Source organism: Podarcis erhardii (assembly GCF_964252035.2).
Source record: "Podarcis erhardii genome assembly, chromosome: 13".
Classification (NCBI taxonomy): domain Eukaryota; kingdom Metazoa; phylum Chordata; class Lepidosauria; order Squamata; family Lacertidae; genus Podarcis; species Podarcis erhardii.
In genome coordinates this window covers 4,690,662-4,708,512 of record NC_138502.1, presented here as the reverse complement: position 1 = coordinate 4,708,512, position 17,851 = coordinate 4,690,662, and the positions used below count along the sequence as shown (strand labels likewise).

Genomic DNA, 17,851 nt, shown 5'->3' with positions numbered 1-17,851 from the left:
TCTTTCTGATTAGGGATCCGGTTGGGCGGAGGGAAGGGAGCGGGGAGAGAGAAAAGTCAAAAGTGTAAATACGATCAAGATGAGCACGGCTGCCTCAAGAATTCATCAATAAGATGTAAAGGTTTAGGGGTTGGCTTTTGGAGGTTGTAGGTTTGTTTGTTTGTTTGTTTGTTTTCAAATAAAAGTATTAAAGTTGAACTTCTGCCCCTTGAAAAATGTTCCGAGTTGTTTTTAATTTTTTTTAAGTGGGTGCATTTGAATTGCGAGATTTTGCTGAGTTTTTACATGCTTGTGAAATCTCATTTCAGGGTGTTGAGTGTGAGAGGCGGGAAAACGCGCTTGTGAGCACATTCACGTAGTGTTGCAAAATATGAAGCAAGTCTCCTCTCTCTCCAAGGGCATCCTGGTCTTAAAAGACAATTGCACAACATCACAAGGAAATTATGGCAGTGGGGATGCAGCGTGGGATCCCAGCATCTGCAGAAAGAGGGGAGAAAGAGAGACATCGGGGGGGGGGCTGATCTAGCTTCATGCTCTACCTATCCTGAAGCACTTCCTGGAGAAGAAGTTTTTAAAAATGCACATCTTCATGTTTTGTAAGCTCCTCCTGGGCAGGGACCATCCCTTCCCTCTGCTTCTGTTCCCCTGCATCAGAGCTGGGAAACTGTTTTTCGACTTCCGGGGGACTACCTTCCCTGGGGGCTGTGGGTGGGGCCAGGGCAAAAGTAGGTGGAGCAACAAAGGGAACACATTCTTTTAAGTTTGGAGGGCCACATTCGGGACCCAGGGCCAGAGATTTTGCACCCCTCATGTGTCTCAGTGGCACCATGCAACGAATAAATAGCACTCAGAATAAAAGAGTTGCTTTCAAGCTTTTGCCTGTCTGCCTTGGGAGGACTGAGCTATCCCAGCATCCCCCGGGGCAGTGGCCAGGTGTGGGCAGACTTCCCTTTCTGCTCCTCCCCCCCCCCCACGAAAACACGTCCTCAAAACTGCATTATGCAGAAACCCCTTTAAAATCGCAGTGTAATCAGAGAGAGCTTTTCCCCTACACATTTGCAGAGCCCTGCCCTGGGGCTGTGCAGGTGTGGACAGGCTAGAACGAGCGCACAGGTAAGACGAGGCAGACCGCTAGGGTGGCATGATGTCAAGGGACTTCTTGCGCCAAGAGTCACGAGTGCGAGTCCACGTTCCCCGCAGCTTCCAGCATGGACGGCCGAATCCCTGCAGAAGCAAGAGTCCATCTCCCAGAGTGCTTTGCTGCATGCCAGAGGATTGTGGGGCATGCAGGGACACCGCTTCCTCGCATCGTGAGCTCCTGCCTGGAAATCGGCAGCAGCAACAACAACACCTGACCTACAGCCCAGTGACAGCAGGTGCCCGAGGCTAGATCTGTACAGGGTAGGCAAAATATCAGACTTCCACTACTGTTTAAAGCAAACCTTAATGTGGCGCTAAAAGGAACCTTTTCTGAGCTCCACATACGGTAAGTCACAAACCTATTTGCATATATTTGCATAGCTTATTCCTGCCAGCAAAGCAAAGGGCCCAAGGGTGACGCTGGACACCCCACACTAGAAAGCCATTTCAGGCAGGCCTCCCCTTCTAACTTCCAATACAATCTTTAAAGAAGCCGGGTTTGGGATCAATAAGGACTATCAACTTGGCTTGGGATTTTTGAAAGAGAGTCACACATCGCACTACAACTTATATGCATGCTGAACTAGCCGCAAGACTGTCTTGGTACAATTCGGCGGAACATTTGCCTCAACGCAGGGCTGGGGGAATCGAGGTTGTGTTAAGTTGGACGCTGGAGAAGCTATCTGGGACCTTGAGGCTTGTGGTTCGAGTTGAGATGTCCTACTAAGAATTGAGTGGCCCTGACAGATTGTACAGCTGAAGGGGAAAGTGTGCATTACCCGAATCGTATCCTGAGGGTGAGGGAAACTGTTCTGAAGAATGAGTGACTTGACTTTGGCCACAGAGCCATGGAAATTCAAGTCTCTACGCCCAGCGGGCTACGCTTCCTTCTCCCACCTACAGCCCATCTATGCTACTGCAACCATGGGTGGAGTTGCAAATGTTTTTTTCACGGTGAAACAATCTCACAAGACAAACTCTTGAGCATGTACATGGTGCACCGATGCGGCTGCCATGTGCACTAATGCTGCATACATGAGCCGAGGCATGGCATACCCGACATTTGTTTAAAGCAGGCCAGATATTTTTTTAGGACTACAACTCCCATCATCCCTGACCACAGGTCCTGTTAGCTGGGGGTGATGGGAGTTGTGGTCCCCAAACAACTGGAGGGCCAAGTTTACCTATGCCTGGTTTAAAGCACACGGCTTCTTGCAACGAATCCTGGGAGCTGTAGTTTTCCTCTCCCAGAACTACAATTCCCAGCACCCTGAACAAAGTTCCCAGGATTCTCTGAGGGAGAGAGAGATTGCAGAGATTACTGAAATCTAGATGCATGCCCACGATGTGTCCTTGATTAACTCTTATTTTTGGTCACCTCTTCCACATGCTCCTCACAGGTGTCTAAAGGCGCCAAATGCATCTTTACAAAGAATAACGTGTATTGTGTGCTTTTGAACTATCCAATCCTGTTGGCTCTTGAGGGCTAGTGACATGACCCCACTTTCTCCAGCTCCAGATTTCACACAGCAGGCAACGGCCTGGGCAACTGGCTCTACCACTCTGCCTGTTCCTTCCATTTAGCCGGAGGTGCTGCCATTTTGTGGGATGAGGCGCATGCTGGCCGCGCGCAAACCTGGCACAGCTGTTTGGTTCTACTTTCCGTGTGCCCCTGTCCAGGTGCTCAAGGTGTCAATCCCTGGAACCAAACGGCCATCTAACCTGAGCGGCCAGGTAACTGGGGATTCCTGGGCATGACAGCACCAATCTTCTCACATTGTTTGACCCCAGATTCTGGTAATTCCTAGGTAAAGGTAAAGACACCCCTGACCATTAGGTCCAGTCGAGGCCGACTCTGGGGTTGCGGCGCTCATCTCGCTTTATTGGCCGAGGGAGCCGGCGTACAGCTTCCAGGTCATGTGGCCAGCATGACTAAGCCGCTTCTGGTGAACCAGAACAGCGCACGGAAATGCCGTTTACCTTCCCGCCGGAGCGGTACCTATTTATCTACTTGCACTTCATGCTTTCGGACTGCTAGGTTGGCAGGAGCAGGGACCGAGCAACAAGAGCTCACCCTGTTGCGGGGATTCGAACCACTGACCTTCTGATCAGCGAGCCCTAGGCTCTGTGGTTTAACCCACAGCGCCACCCGCATCCCAATTCCTAGGTAGGCTGCCTCTATATATGGAGGTTCAATTCAGCTGGGACGGCAAGAAGAAACCGCACACCCTCTCCTCTGTGAATTAGTCTAATCCCCTTTTCAAGGAATCAGAGCCTGCGACCATGCGCTGCACCGCAAGCAATGAGCTTCCGTAAGTTAATTATGCACTGTGTGACAGAGTCGGCCTCGCTGGTAGTTTGTGAGGTGTCTGCATGGGATTGATTTATTGACTAGTGTGGGATTTTAACCATTCCTGGGGCTTCATCCGAGTCAGCCTCGGAACAAATCCTTCAATGGAGCATGTAATGATTCATTTATTTTTTACAAGAGCGAGCGAGAGAGAGAGAGAGCGCCTCTGGCCACATGCAGAGTGCCTCGTTTATTAGCTTACCCAAATGTAGGCCAAACCCTCTGGGAAATCTTCCGGGGCGAGAGATCAGGGAAGATCAGGGTGTGGAGAACCAACACTCTGCCCTCGACCTTGAGCCAGCCCACAAGCCTTTTAGGAACTGAGATGGGGCTTTGAGAAGCTTTGGAGAGCCAAGGCAACAGAGGGTCTGAGGGGGAAGCGAGAGGCCAGGATCCAGGCCTCAGCCCTGCCCAGAGACCTCCAGAAAGTGTGCTCCTCAAATGAAAAGCAGGAATGCGAGGGGCCCGCCTCGCAGGCTTGTTGTAAGAAGTTTTTTTTAAAAGTCCATTGTAAACGCAAAACAGAAGTCCGTTATCAATTACAAATAGCAACACACTTGGAACTCTGACACATCTAGCGTTAGAAGCAAACTGTTTCTCACACAGGCCAGCTTTTTGCACAACCCGTTCGCTGTTTTCTTGAGGGGGGGGGGGAGATTCGCATATTTGGTGCTGCTTCACACAGTTTGCCGGGACCGAAGTGTCTCTTGGTTGCATTTTCAATTTTTTTGTGAGCTGGGAGGAAGGGAATGGTTTTTTTCTCGGGTTGTGGCTTTGAAAGGGCTTGGCAGCGCGAGCCGAACGGCTTTATTTTGTTTTATCTTTTTTTAATTTTGCGGTGTGCGTCGCCTGCCGTTCCCCGGCAGTCGTGGTCACCTCTAACCTCGCCCTGGCATGGCACTGTGGAACGTATGCAAACTGTGCTCTTGTAAATGAAAGAAAGAAATTAAACTCAGAAAAAGCCTGATGATCCTGAAGGAGTCATGTTTCAAACACAAAACCTGCGACTCGAAAGTGGGAGGAGGGATCTACAGGGCATGAAGATGCAAGGACCCCTGCCCCATGGGGCTTGGTGTGTATTAATATAATATACACACCTATACACACACAAACACACACACCTCAGCACAGATTTCTTTCCCAAAGCACAACCCCGTTGAGTCCTGTCTATCTGTCCAACATGCCAGTATCACAGCTGAAATCCCTGGAATGACTTTCAGAAATCAGGGAGCATTCAAAAAACATAGCCCGAGGTGGTGGTGGGGAGGCATGAATCGAGAGCGGAAATGAAATTTCACACCGTTTAGAAAACTTGGCAAACATTTCAAAAGCCTTTTTGGATTCCAAACATGTGCAAATGTCACTTACAAAATTCAACTCTGAAAAATACTTGTCAATAAAGCGGCAAGAACCACATAATCTCAACAAAACCAATACACACAAACACACACATATATATTTACACATCTTGCTCCCGTCCAGAGACTTAACTAGAATTTAAAATTTGCCTGGAGCATTCAAATCAAGAGACTTGGTTTTGAAACCACACTGGAACACAAAAGACACACCGCAAATTAATTCCTGGTGAACTTGGACCTTGGTGAACCTAAGAAGCAGTCTCTCAGCTTGTGTTACTTTGAGCAAGTCACTCCCTCTCTCAAGCCTCAGTCTCCCCATCTACAAAATGGGAATAGCAGCGACCCATCACACACGGATGTCATAAGGGCAAACAGGACTGACGAACCATAAAGCACTTTTGTGCATTTTTTAAAAAGCGCTCAACAAAACCAGCCACGAAAACATAGGATACACACCCACGAGGACAACCCTGACATATGTCTTGCGAAGAAGTAAGTCCTACTGAATTGAAGGGTGCTTATTCCCAGGTAAGTGGGGGCTAGGATTGCAACCTTCATGCCACCAAACGCCAGGACCAGCTTATATGGAACACTGCTGCTGAAAGCAAAGACCAGGGTGTCTCTGAACATGGGCAAAGTGCATTTTGCTCGCCACTGAGTGCCCCCCTATTTATGGGATGGAGAGGGGGAGGGAACCAGATCAGAGGGCACAGCATTAAGTCTTGAACTAAAATGCACATATGCAGAACAGAAACACACAAAAGTATATGTTGGAACTGGTAGGTGGGGTGGACGGGTGCAGGGAAATGTTTTGGTTCCTTCCAGACATTTTAATCCACCAGAACCCCTTTAGAGAAATAAGGGCACATCGCCTATTCTTGCTCTTTGTAAATCCGGCTCCCCCACTTCTGGAGAGCCCAGGAGTTCTGGTCCAACAATTGGCAGCCCAACCCTGCTTTTAACTTTCTGTTCCAGTTTCAAATGCCCATCCCATAAAAGACCAAATTCAGTGCGGGTTACGGGAGAGAGGGAGATACGGGCAAGCGAGGTAGCACTAAGCGCCACAGAGCGAGCGAAGGCAGAAGGCGAGGGAGGCAGGGAAGGAAGAAAGATTGTAAAATCAATTAAATGAGTTGCTAACGGAGCGTCGTGTCGACAATCTGTCGCTGGCTGGAAAATATGAGCTGCCCAAATACACTCCCGGCTTGCACACCTCTGCCAGGCGGCCTTCGCGGGTCCTTCCATCACTCCTGTCAGAGGTCTGAGCCAGGGACATGGGGAGAAGGGACGGATCCGAAGCGAGGGGTCAGAAGGCCAAGCAAGGGGGAGAGAGAGGGGGGACTACGGGGTGGGTGGGGGTCGCTGCGCACCCAAGGGTGTTTTATGGCACTGGATGGGACAGGTGGAAGGAGCCGGGAGATGGCAGAGAAAGGAGGGTGGGAGAAGGGAAGGGGATGGAGGGATGGAGGGAGGCTGGAGAAGGAGGGAGAGGAAGACAATAATTGGAGAAAGGGATGTGTGATGAATGGAAGGCTCAGGGGAGGGAGGGAGGGAGGGGAGATGCAATCGCCTCCTCTGAGAGGGGAGAGGAAAGGGTAGGAGGGGAAGAAAGAGTGTGGCAGGGAAGAAGGGAAGAGAGAGAGAGACAGAGAGAGAGAGGGAAAGGTGGTCTGGAGGAAAAGGAAGGTGGGTGGGGGAATGAATGGAAAGAAGTGCTGGGGGGGGGGTCCCAAAAAAGGACTCTTAACAACTCCCCAGCCCTGAGATGGTGGCGATTTGGGGGACGCTGGTGGGAGACCCAACACACACCCCTGCTTTTTTTTTGGGGGGGAGGAGAAAATACACCGTCCCTTTCTTCCCACCCCCACTCCAAAATGCCACTTCTTCCTCACTGCGCGCCCCCCCCCCCCACAAAACCCACTTCCTCTTCTCCTCCATCCTTTCTTGGGGAGGAGGCAGGATTAAGACTCCGAACAAGAAGGGGACGCGGGAGCGCGCCCAGCCTCCTCCTCCTCCTCCTCCTCTCCCCCCCCCCCCGCCTATTCTGCTGTCAGATTCAGAAACGGCCCCCCTCGCCTCTCCGCTTTGCCCGGCTTGTCATTCCTCCACGAGGCTCCCTCTCCATCCCGGGGAGCCCAACTCTCCTCCCCAGCCCGGATCTCCCTTCCGCCGCCTCCGCCCGCACATTGTTCCGCCATCCATCCTCCCTCCTGCCCGCCTCGCCCTGCGCCGCCGCCGCCGCCTTCCGCGCTCCCCGGCCCGGCCCTGCGCCTCGCTCAGCCCCGGCGGCGCCCTTCCTTCCCTCCTTCCTTCCTTCCTTCCTTCCTTCCCTCCTTCCTCCTTTCCCTCCTTCCTCCGGCCGGCCAGCCCTGCGCGCTCCAGCCCGGCAGCCCCTCTCCATCCCCGCCTCCGGGCGGCTGCCTCTGCCGCTGCCTCTGCCGCTGCTGCCCCCTTTGGCGCTCCGGCGCGCCGCGCTGCTTGCTGCTTTCCTCCTCCTCCTCCTCCTCCTCCTGCTCCTCTTCTCCTTCTTCTCCTCCTCCTCCTCCTTCTCCTTCTCCCCTTCCCCGATCCTCCTCCCGCCTTCTCGGCTCGCCTCTCTCCCCGCTTACGCGCTCGCTGGCTCGGAGCGAGGGATAGGAAATCGATGCCACTTACACCTCCGCGGGAAGAGAGAGGGGGACCAGCAGGCGCCGCTGACGCTCTCGGCCGCCGGGTGGGGTGGGGGGGCGGGCGGGCAGGCGGGCAGGCGGGGAGGGGGCGGCCCGGCTGGATCGGGGAAGGGGCGCGCAGGCGAGGCAGGGCTCTCCCTCGGCGGCGCACTTGGCAGCGCGGCTCCGTCTGGCTGCTGCTGCCTGGCCGGCCGGCCGGCTTGCCTGGCTGCTGGCTGGCTGGCTCTCTCTCTCCTCCTCCTCGGCGCCTCTCTCCTCCTCGCTCCCCGGCTCAGGCAGGCAAAAATCGATGGGGTTCGCCGCGCCGGGGCTTCCCCATTGATTTACACTCGTCCGCCTCCCCGCCTGCCTCGTTCCCTCGCTCCGCGGACCTGGCGGCTGCCTTCCAACACAATGGAATAATCAATTCAGCCCCGCGCTCGCCCCCCGCCTCCCCGCAGCCACACACACACACACACACACACATATACACACACACATAGACACACACAGCCACGCACCGGAGGGAGGAGCCAGCCGGCAGGTGCAGCCGAGCATCATGGGAAATGTAGTCCCTCCCCCGCCTCCGGAGCCGGCAAGGTCAAGGCTCCAGCAGCAGCCGCCGCCGGCGTCAGCATCATCGTCCTCTCTCTCGCTGGCTGCCTTGATTTGTGCCTTTCCAAAGCAAGGCTGCTGCTTCGCGGCTTTGTTGCGCTCCGCACAACAACCCTGCGAGGTAGGTCAGGCAGGGCAGAGTGAGAAGGGAAGAGGTCAGATCAGGCCGCAAGGACCCAGCCCAGTCCAGCAGCCTGGTCTCCACCGGATGCTTGGCAAACACCAGCAAGCCTGATCTGGACACAAGGGCCCTTTCCCCTTCGGAGGTTTCCAAGGACTGGTATTGCTGCCAGAGCACAGCCATTGTGGCTAGTAGCCATCGGCTGCCGTCTCCTCCTCCACAAATTTGTCCAATCCTCTTTTAAAGCCATTCAAGTCGGTCGCCTCCGGTGGGAGGGAGTTCCGCCGGCTAACCATCTGCTGTGTGAAGAAGGAATTTGTTTTACCTGTCCCGAATCTTCTAATATTCAGCTTCCTCAACATCTAGTGAGAAAGGAAGAGAAACCTTTCTCCATGCAAAGCATAATTTTATAAACTTCTATCCCGTCGCCTCTGACATGCCTTTTTCTGCAAACTCCAAAGTCGCAGGCGCTGCAACCTTTCTTCACAGGGGAGTCGCGCCAACCCCCCTTGATCAGAGCGCTGTGGTGCTCGGTTTCCTGCTTCCAGGCTTCTTGGCCTCTGCAAGAAGAGGAAACCTTATCAGGAAGAGCCTTTGCTGTGGTCCAGAGTCTTCTGCTGTCCTGATGTCTTATACCAGGCACAATGAGTCATCTGCTTTGCCTAGTATCTCTGGGCCCGAGAAGAGCTTTCAGCATCACCCGATCCTTTTGGCTGGAGATGCAGGAACAGAATCTCGGATGTCACATCGTGAATAATAAGTGGTTTATCACTGAGCTACAGCCCACCCCATCATCATTACTATACATGAGATACACCCCAATAAATAATTGCATTTATTTCTCAGCAAGGCGATTGCTTTACAGCATCTCTGCAAGGCCGGTCAATAATCTTCTCATTCTGCAAAGGGCAATGATTTTGCATGGCCTACCCACCTCCAGGGTGGTCTCTTCCCTTGGGGGTCTTCTGTCCACCCAAAGCGCTGAGCCCGGGATTCCCGCCCTCTTCAGGGATCTCCAGGGCAAAAGAGGAGAGGGCTTTCTGCACTTTAAACTGTGCGTAGAAGAATGCCAAGAGTCATAGTGTCATCTACCCAAACTTCCCCCTACACAAGGATTTGAGAGCCCAGATCTCTTTTGCATCCAGCCACTCTAAGCTCAGGTCCTGTGATCCGGTGATGGACATTGCTGGTAGGGTAGAAGGCAGGGAGGCCAACATTAGGTGGCGCCAGAGAGCCGACAAATTAGTTTTCCGGTGTATGAGGACAAAGTTGATAGCCAGAGCCACCTGCCAGACTGGTCATAGGAAGGCAGGGAGATGAAGGCTGCCTTCAGTGAGGGTGGGGGGACAATGACTGCCCCCCCCATTCATCTTACTGGACTGGGCTGTGTTGCTGAGCTCCTTTTAACCCCAGGGTGGCTGCATCCCTGACCATTAGTCATGCTGGCTGGGACTGGAGGGTTCTGGAATTTGAGAACATCTGGAAGGCCAAAGTGCGCCCCCCCCCCAATATCTAACTAGAGCTGTCAGGGTTCTGGTTGTACATCTGAGTATAGAAATTCTTAGCTTTCCTAGCAAGTTTATGGCACGGGAAATTCGGATCAGGGAATGTCTAGGCTCTTAGACAAGGGTCAGCAAACCTTTTCAGCAGGAGGCCAGTCCACTGTCCCTCAGACCTTGTGGGGGGCCGGACTATATTTGGGGGAGGGAAGAACCAATTCCTATGCCCCATAAATAACCCAGAGATGTATTTTAAATAACACATTCTACTCGTGTAAAAACACCAGGCAGGCCCCACAAATAACCCAGAGATGCATTTCAAATAAAAGGGCACATTCTACTCATGTAAAAACAAACTGATTCCAGGACTGTCCGCGGGCCGGATTTAGAAGGCGATTGGGCTGGATCCGGCCCCCAGGCCTTAGTTTGCCTACCCGTGCTCTTAGGACATTCCCCACTCAGAGCACTCTGGTATGATCTTCCCAACTCCTCAAGGAAGCATTAGAAGTTGGTGTCGTATAAGCGCAGCGCTTTGTTCCTGCCATCCATCATTATTTAAGGCTGCAACCCAATTAGAGGCATTTTTAATTGCTTAATCATATGAGCTGGAGCCGATTAATCAAATAAGTTATCGATTAAATTAGCATACATTTGCATCTGGGCGTTTCTGAAAACCCTGAACTTGATTTCCTTTGTTTTCATCATCTTTATAAGAAGAGGGGTTGTCCCAACTGAAGAGAAAACGCAGAATGCCTCCTTTAAGGTAATCTCCAAAGGAATAGTTGGTTAAAGTCACACCCACCTCATACCTTTAGTGCACATTCCCACCCCAAAGAATTCTGGGAACTGTAGTTCACCCCTCCCAGAGCTATGATTCCCAGCACCCTTAACAAACCACAATTACGAGGATTCTTCGGTTGGGGGAGGCAGCCGTGTGCTTTAACTGGATTGCTGTGTTCAAGAAAGAGTCTTCTCACAGCTTAGAAGCTAAGAAATTAATTTTGTTAAAATTATAAGCATTCTGAACTAGACTTGTTGGTCGCTTACGACACATTGTTGACTTACAACCCTTTTAAGAACATTATGCCATTTTTTTAAAAAAAGAATTATACAAATATTGCAAATTTCATAAAGACTCCATCATGCAAAAATTGGCTGGCTCTGGTTTGTTCCCAGGTGAAAAATTTACTTGAAATAAACGGACAGTGACCAGGCTTACAGCAAAAGCCCTTTAATAAATGAGATATTATAGTGACCACTAGCTGGACCAATCTTACAGGGGGGGAAAAGGTACCTCGATGTCACAGGTGCTGGTTTTAATACTTTTCACAGCCAGGGAGCCACCCCTGGCTCTTAATTACGCGTAAAAGTCTTAAAACAATTAATTGCCTCTACTTACAAAGGAAGATACCTAAGGACATTCTCGAATTAATTCAAAAACAGGTCTGGCCATCTAGACTGGAAAGGCAGTCTTGGGAGACACTTTTATTTACAAAAGGGATGTTTGAGCAGCATTTGAATTTCCTTGTATTTTGAAAGGGTGGGGAATACTGGTGTTGACTGGCTTTTTTCCTGGGCCTGTTCTGTTCCATCTCCCGTCAATTTCACATAATCCTTCCTGCTCGTTATGGGATGTCAGCGCTTGATATGATTTCAACATAATCCACCTTGCTAGTCTACTTTTGCCAAAGAAGCCACTGAACTGCACCTGAGTTTCCTGGAAAACCTAAAGGATGACAAAAACTTGTTTTTATTTCTTTAGATTAGTTTTTTAAAAATTGTATTGTGTTATTAAAAACCTTAATAAAATGGGCGGGGGGGGGGAGAATAAATAAAACCTAAAGGCCAGAGCTATGGGACGACCTTGGGCCGTTCTTCTGAATGGTGTTATGATCTTTTCCTGCCATTGTGAAATTTTAGCACCCCATTCTATCTCTGCTGTTTCCCTAAGAGAAGTTGGGGTCCCTGGCAGATCTCCCAGACAGCTTAGCTTCTGCAAAGCTATTCTATCTATTTGACTAGTTTCAATGAAGTGAAGAGGAAATAAAACCACCCATATTGTGTAGCGATTCTTTGGCTACTTCTGTCTGTGTGGCACACCTGCCTGCCTGGGATTCCTTGGGATGTTTGGGGAAAATGGGGTTTGAGTGAGGAAGCCTTTTTTACGACGCGCAGACATGCCCTTTATAGGAAAGGCGTGCAGATGTTGTGAAATATCTCAGTGCAGATAGATTTGCTTCTCAGTTTCCGGTCCAAGGTGTCAGGATTCATCTCCTGAAGTTTAGCTCCTAATCAGCACTACCTGCTTCCATGTCAACTCCACCTTGTCAGGAGAAAATACAAATATTTTAAAATAAAAAGCCCATCACCCCAATGAGACACGAATCTTTTCAAATCTGCAGTTGGCAACACCTTTCTTCCCCTAGCCGAGCAAATATTGTTCAATCCATCCATCTAACGGAGCAATTAAAAAAAAAAAACCCACCGAAACTTGCTTTTTTGAATTAATTATTATTAGTCACTTTGAAGAGTTCCATTTCAGAGTGGGGAGGAGAGAGGGGGCAGGACGCAACATATAGTAGAAATTAAAGGGAGAGAAACGAAGAGGGGATAAAGGAATTTCTTCCAGGGCTGCAGACCGAACCCAGCGTTGCCTCTCTTCCCCATTATCCTTCCTGGGGAACCCAGGCGTCCCGGGCCCTGCCTGGAAGGGGTTAAGCGATCGCCCCCTCCCTCTTTGGCAATGCACTCCCCCCCCCCCGCTGTTCTTAATTGCAGCTTTCCTGTTGCCGTGGCAACCGTGATCGAGGGAGCGAGACAGGCGCAGGGGGAGAGGAATAAAAAAACAGAGCGCGGAGAGAGAGAGAGAGAGAGAGAAAGGAAATAAGGGAAGGAAGGAGGGAGCAGCTGAGAGGCAAAAGCACCTGCTCGCCGGCCTGGAGGAAGGGGCGGGGAAACTACAACTCCCAGGCGCCTTTGCGCCTCCCACCAGCAGCCCGCTTCTGCGTCCTTGCCACTCTTCCTCCATTTGTGATTTATTTTTAATTTTTATTATTTTGCATGCTTTAAACTAAAAAATTAAATTAAAAAAAAAATATGCATCGCTTGGTCTCCATGTAAGGCCCAGTTTGCAAAGTGCACTGATTCGTTTCTTTGCGTTATTTTTGCAGCGCCTTCTGTGCATTCCTCTCTGCCAGGCGTCGCCATGGCGTCGGGCTCCGATGGCGGCGAGGAGGCGGCGGCGGCGGAGTCTCCGGACTCTCGGGCCGGGAAAGGTCAGTCGGGGCGCGGCGAGGCGAAACCCCCGCCGCCAGGGGGCGCTGCTGCTGCTGCGCGGCGGGCAGTCGGCTGGCAGTGGAGGGCGTCGGTAGGGGGCGGTGTGGGGCAAAGGCAGAGGCCATTGGGGAGGGGGAAAGCAAAGTGGGTATTGTTTTTTGGGGGGGAGGGGATAATTTGACAGTTGTGGGACACGGGTGGCGCTGTGAGTTAAAGCACAGAGCCTAGGACTTGCTGATCAGAAGGTCGGCGGTTCAAATCCCCGCGGCGGGGTGAGCTCCCGTTGCTCGGTCCTTGCTCCTGCCAACCTAGCAGCTCGAAAGCACGTCAAAGCGCAAGTAGATAAATAGGTCCCGCTCCGGCGGGAAGGTACCGTATTTTTCGCTCTATAGATGCACCAGACCGTAAGACGCACCTAGTTTTTGGAGGAGGAAAACAAGAAAAAAAATATTATGAATCTCAGAAGCCAGAACAGCAAAAGGGATCGCTGCGCAGCGAAAGCAGCGATCCCTCTTGCTGTTCTGGCTTCTGGGATAGCTGCGCAGCCTGCATTCGCTCCATAAGACGCACACACGTTTCCTCTTACTTTTTAGGAGGGAAAAAGTGAGTCTTATAGAGCAAAAAATACGGTAAACGGCGTTTCCATGCGCTGCTCTGGTTCGCCAGAAGCGGCTTAGTCATGCTGGCCACATGACCCAGAAGCTGTACGCCGGCTCCCTCGGCCAGTAAAGCGAGATGAGCGCCGCAACCCCAGAGTCGGTCACGACTGGACCTAATAGTCAGGGGACCCTTTACCTTTACCTTTATCTGACAGCCACCCCAAGGGGGGGGGCAGATTAAGGCATGCTGCAGGACCAGTGTTGTATAAGCAAAACAAGCTATAGTTTAGGGCTCCACTCTCTTGGGGAACCCCAAAAAATTTAAAGGAAAAAACAACAACTGGATGTACATTTCCAAAATATGAAAAAACAAATAAAACAAAACCTACATACAGCAACAGTGTTTTGTGTTCTGTATGGGCCTATGAGGTCCATAAATGACCATACAGTGGTACCTCAGGTTACATACACTTCAGGTGACAGACTCCGCTAGCCCAGAAGTATTACCTCAGGTTAAGAACTTTGCTTCAGGATAAGAACAGAAATCGTGCTCCGGCGGCGCAGCAGCAGCGGGAGGCCCCATTAGCTAAAGTGGTGCTTCAGGTTAAGAACAGTTTCAGGTTAAGTATGGACCTCCGGAATGAATTAAGTACTTAACCCGAGGTACCACTGTATAGCATATATTCAACGCAAAAAACAGCGACAATTTGTTGCTGACAAAGCGCAGCTGGACATATAAAGGGCCCCATTACCTTCAGTGGCCGAGGGCCTCATCAAACCTAAATTTGGCCCTGTGCAGGACCCCAACCTATGTCACATTCATTAGGACCCCATAGTTATGGCTCTGTGCAATTGTTGAGAAATATAAACTAGAGCCCCCAAAGCATTGCCAGGAAAAAGTGGATAGAATGTAGAGTCCTACTTGAGGCTCCTTGGGGAGAAGAAGAAGCATAGGGATTACCTTGTCATAACCCACCCTGGGAACCTCAGGTGAAAGGCAGGCAATAAATTGAACAAAATATAGCATTAAAAGATGCTTAAAACAAATTACGGTACTGGCACAAGAATGGGTAAGAGGTGATCCTAAAATTTCTGTTCTGTGTCAAAGGCCAGGGTAAAGAGCAGTCGGCTAATTTCTACTCGATGGGGGTATAAATTTAATAATGCAGATCTGGACCAGCCCGCCATTGTTTAGAAAATTAATTAATTAAAGATCAGGGCTTAGGGTGGCCATTAAGAGGATGGCTGTCCGAGTGCCTTTGCTTGGCAAGCAATGACTTCCCCCTCTTCCCCAAAACCTCCGGGGTGAGAAACTCGTTTCAAGTCAAGAGAGTAGCTGGCTGGCAGGTAAGGCTTTGAGCCTGGGGTTTATTTTCTGTCTCCTGCTTAAGAAAAGCATTTCAAAAATTAAGCGTTCCGAACAGGAAGGGGCCGATGCAGAATTGGGTCGGGGAATGTGTGGGGTGGGAAAATGGAATTTTTATATTTATGTACAGTGGTGCCTCGCAAGACGAAAAGAATCCGTTCCGCGAGTCTCCTCGTCTAGCGGTTTTTTCGTCTTGCGAAGCAAGCCCATTGACGGCTTATCGGATTAGCGCTATTAGCAGCTTTTAGCGGCTTATCGGCTTAGCGGATAAGCAGATAAGCGGCATAGAAAAAGGGGGGGAGGAAAAACCCCCCACAGGAACTCGCAAGACATTTTCGTCTTGCGAAGCAAGCCCATAGGAAATTTGTTTTGCGAAGCACCTCCAAAACGGAAAACCCTTTCGCCTAGCGGGTTTTCCGTCTTGCGAGGCATTCGTCTTGCGGGGCACCACTGTACATATATATAGGCTGCATCAGAATTAATTTGCTCCGGCTCCCTTGCACAGATTCCGCCTCGGGCTCCATTGAGGTGGAGCAGAAGTTCCTTTTCGGGCCTGACACCGTGCAGAAGCTGGAGGCGCTGGGGGTGATACCAGAAGCCAGCGTCTCCTTCCGCGACCAGTACTATGACGTTCCTGATTGGCGCCTCACGCTAGCAGATCATTGGCTCCGGCAGCGCGAAGGGGCTGGCTGGGAGCTGAAATTCCCCCTGCGGCCACTAGAGGGTGCCACCGCTAGCCAGGGGCAGCGGAACCTTCCGGAACCGCCAGCCGAAGCCCGGAGCCACGAGCCGCAGCACCCGCCTCAGCCACTAGAGGGCAGGACGCACCTGGCCACGCAATACCAGGAAGTGACCTGCCCCCGAGACATCGTGGCCCGTGTCTGTGGCCTGCTGGGCGTGGACCCAGCCGCGGGTTGGCAGAGCGACGTGGCCAGAGCTGTGGAGGAGCTGGGCCTGCAGGAGTTTGCCAGCTTCATCACCCGGCGGTGCAAATACCGCCTGGCCAGCCTCCGCCTGACCGTGGATCTCGACGAGATGGACTTTGGCTATGCCGTGGGCGAGGTGGAGGCAATGGTTTTGCGGGAGCAGGAAGTTCCAGAGGCTCTGGAGAGGATACAGGAGCTGGGAAGTCGGCTGGGTGAGGAGTTTGGCTATTTTGACCCAGGAAGTGCCCTCTTAAGCCAAAGAGGGCCCGTCCAGCCCAGCTTCCTGTTCTCAGTGGCCCATCAAATGCCACCCATTGTTGCCCGCAGATAGGACAACATCAGTGCCCTCCCCACTCACAATTCCCAGCAGAGCCATTGCAGCTCCACAAATTTGTCCGATCCTCTTCCGAAAGCACCTAAGGGTCTCGCAAATACCATATTTTTTGCTCTATAAGACTCATTTTTCCCCTCCTAAAAAGTAAGGGGAAATGTGTGTGCGTCTTAGGGAGTGAATGCAGGCTGCGCAGCTATCCCAGAAGCCAGAACAGCAAGAGGGATTGCTGCTTTCACTGCGCAGCGATCCCTCTTGCTGTTCTGGCTTCTGAGATTCAGAATAATTTTTTTCTTGTTTTCCTCCTCCAAAAACTAGGTGCGCCTTATGGTCTGGTACGTCTTATACAGCGAAAAATACGGTGGTTTAGTGGCAGATTCAGAAATGCAGGGTCCCCTCTGTGAAAGTCACAGCTTCTAAGATCATACCATAATCTTGTAATTATAATCGGGGGGTGCATTGCAACAATGGGTGCAGATCTCCGCATGTTGCCTTCTAAGCTAGATCTGCTGTTTCCTGGGCACAGGCGGACCATTTGGAGTGCTCCGGAACTTTCTTCCAGCGTGCTTCGAGTGGTGTTTTTCGTGAGGTTCCATTGTACGTAACAGAATCAGCCTGGATAGCTCGGTCGGTTGAAGCGTGGTGCTGAGAACGCCAAGGTTTCAGGTTCGATCCCCGTATGGGACAGCTGCAAATTCGGGTTGGACTAGATGATCCTCGGGGTCCCTTCCGAGTCTGTGATTCTATAAACTTGCACACAGGATACAGAACAGCTCCTCGTGCGCCTTCTGCAGAGTGACCCTAGGAGCCTATCCTCAGGGGCTAAAAATCTCAGTTTTCATGCTTCTTGCGTGGCTGTAGGACACTTGAGATGGGGCTCCTCACTTTGCAGAGCCTGATTAATGAGGCTTTCCTCCCTCTTCTTAAGCACCCCTCCAAAAATCTTTTTTTAAAGTATGAAATACCGAATTTTTTGCTCTATAAGACTCACTTTTTCCCTCCTAAAAAGTAAGGGGAAGTGTGTCTGCATCTTATGGAGCGAATGCAGGCTGCGCAGCTATCCCAGAAGCCAGAACAGCAAGAGGGATTGCTGCTTTCACTGCGCAGCGATCCCTCTTGCTGTTCTGGCTTCTGAGATTCAGAATATCTTTTTTCTTGTTTTCCTCCTCCAAAAACTAGGTCCGTCTTGTGGTCTGGTGCGTCTTATAGAGCGAAAAATACAGTACAAACAAGAACTGCTTGATGCTTAGTCCTCTACTTCCCAGGGAGGTTTGGATGGGTTTGTAATTCTGTTCCGGGTCTCGCCCTGTTGCCAAATTAACATTCTCCTCTCTTTCTGGTCTCCCCGGCAGGCCTGGATATGAAATCCCCGATTCCTGGCAAGATGTCTGTCTACCTGCATAAATTCAGACCTGCGCACTACGAGGCCCTTGTGAGAGCTAGGTCGCTGAGGAAAGTGAGAGCTGCAACGGATGAGGAGGGGAACTGACTGGGGCCGGAAAAACAGGGGTGGGGGCTACGCTTCGGGCAAGAGAGAAAGTCCGCTACCTGAACCAAGAGGACAATTCGGACCACGTTCCTCCCACCCAGCCCTCCTTTCTTCCCCCTCTGCCAAACCATCC

The 17,851-nt window shown here is 51.3% G+C and overlaps 2 protein-coding genes and 1 long non-coding RNA gene across 3 annotated transcripts in view; 1 reads left to right on the top strand and 2 right to left on the bottom strand.

Annotated features, from left to right (window-relative positions):
• The window catches only part of ZFHX2 (zinc finger homeobox 2), a 30,829-nt gene extending 23,275 nt beyond the window's left edge, over nucleotides 1-7,554 (bottom strand). Inside the window, exon 1 of the mRNA XM_081835574.1 lies at nucleotides 7,504-7,554. The gene's annotated coding sequence lies outside the window, so the exon portion shown is untranslated. The remainder of the gene's footprint in view (nucleotides 1-7,503) is intronic.
• A 3,328-nt stretch (nucleotides 7,555-10,882) lies between these two features.
• On the bottom strand, nucleotides 10,883-12,448 carry LOC309326846. Its single transcript, XR_014150385.1, has 2 exons — nucleotides 12,217-12,448; nucleotides 10,883-11,457 (listed from the first exon to the last, which is right to left on the bottom strand). It is a non-coding gene; the product is annotated as an uncharacterized lncRNA (long non-coding RNA).
• A 380-nt stretch (nucleotides 12,449-12,828) lies between these two features.
• On the top strand, nucleotides 12,829-17,847 carry THTPA (thiamine triphosphatase). The gene is made up of 3 exons (XM_081835809.1): nucleotides 12,829-13,006; nucleotides 15,478-16,110; nucleotides 17,582-17,847. Exons 1-3 carry the CDS (start codon nucleotides 12,937-12,939, stop codon nucleotides 17,716-17,718), a joined length of 840 nt encoding a protein of 279 aa, XP_081691935.1. The 5' UTR covers nucleotides 12,829-12,936; the 3' UTR covers nucleotides 17,719-17,847.
• The last annotated feature ends 4 nt before the right edge of the window (nucleotides 17,848-17,851 follow it).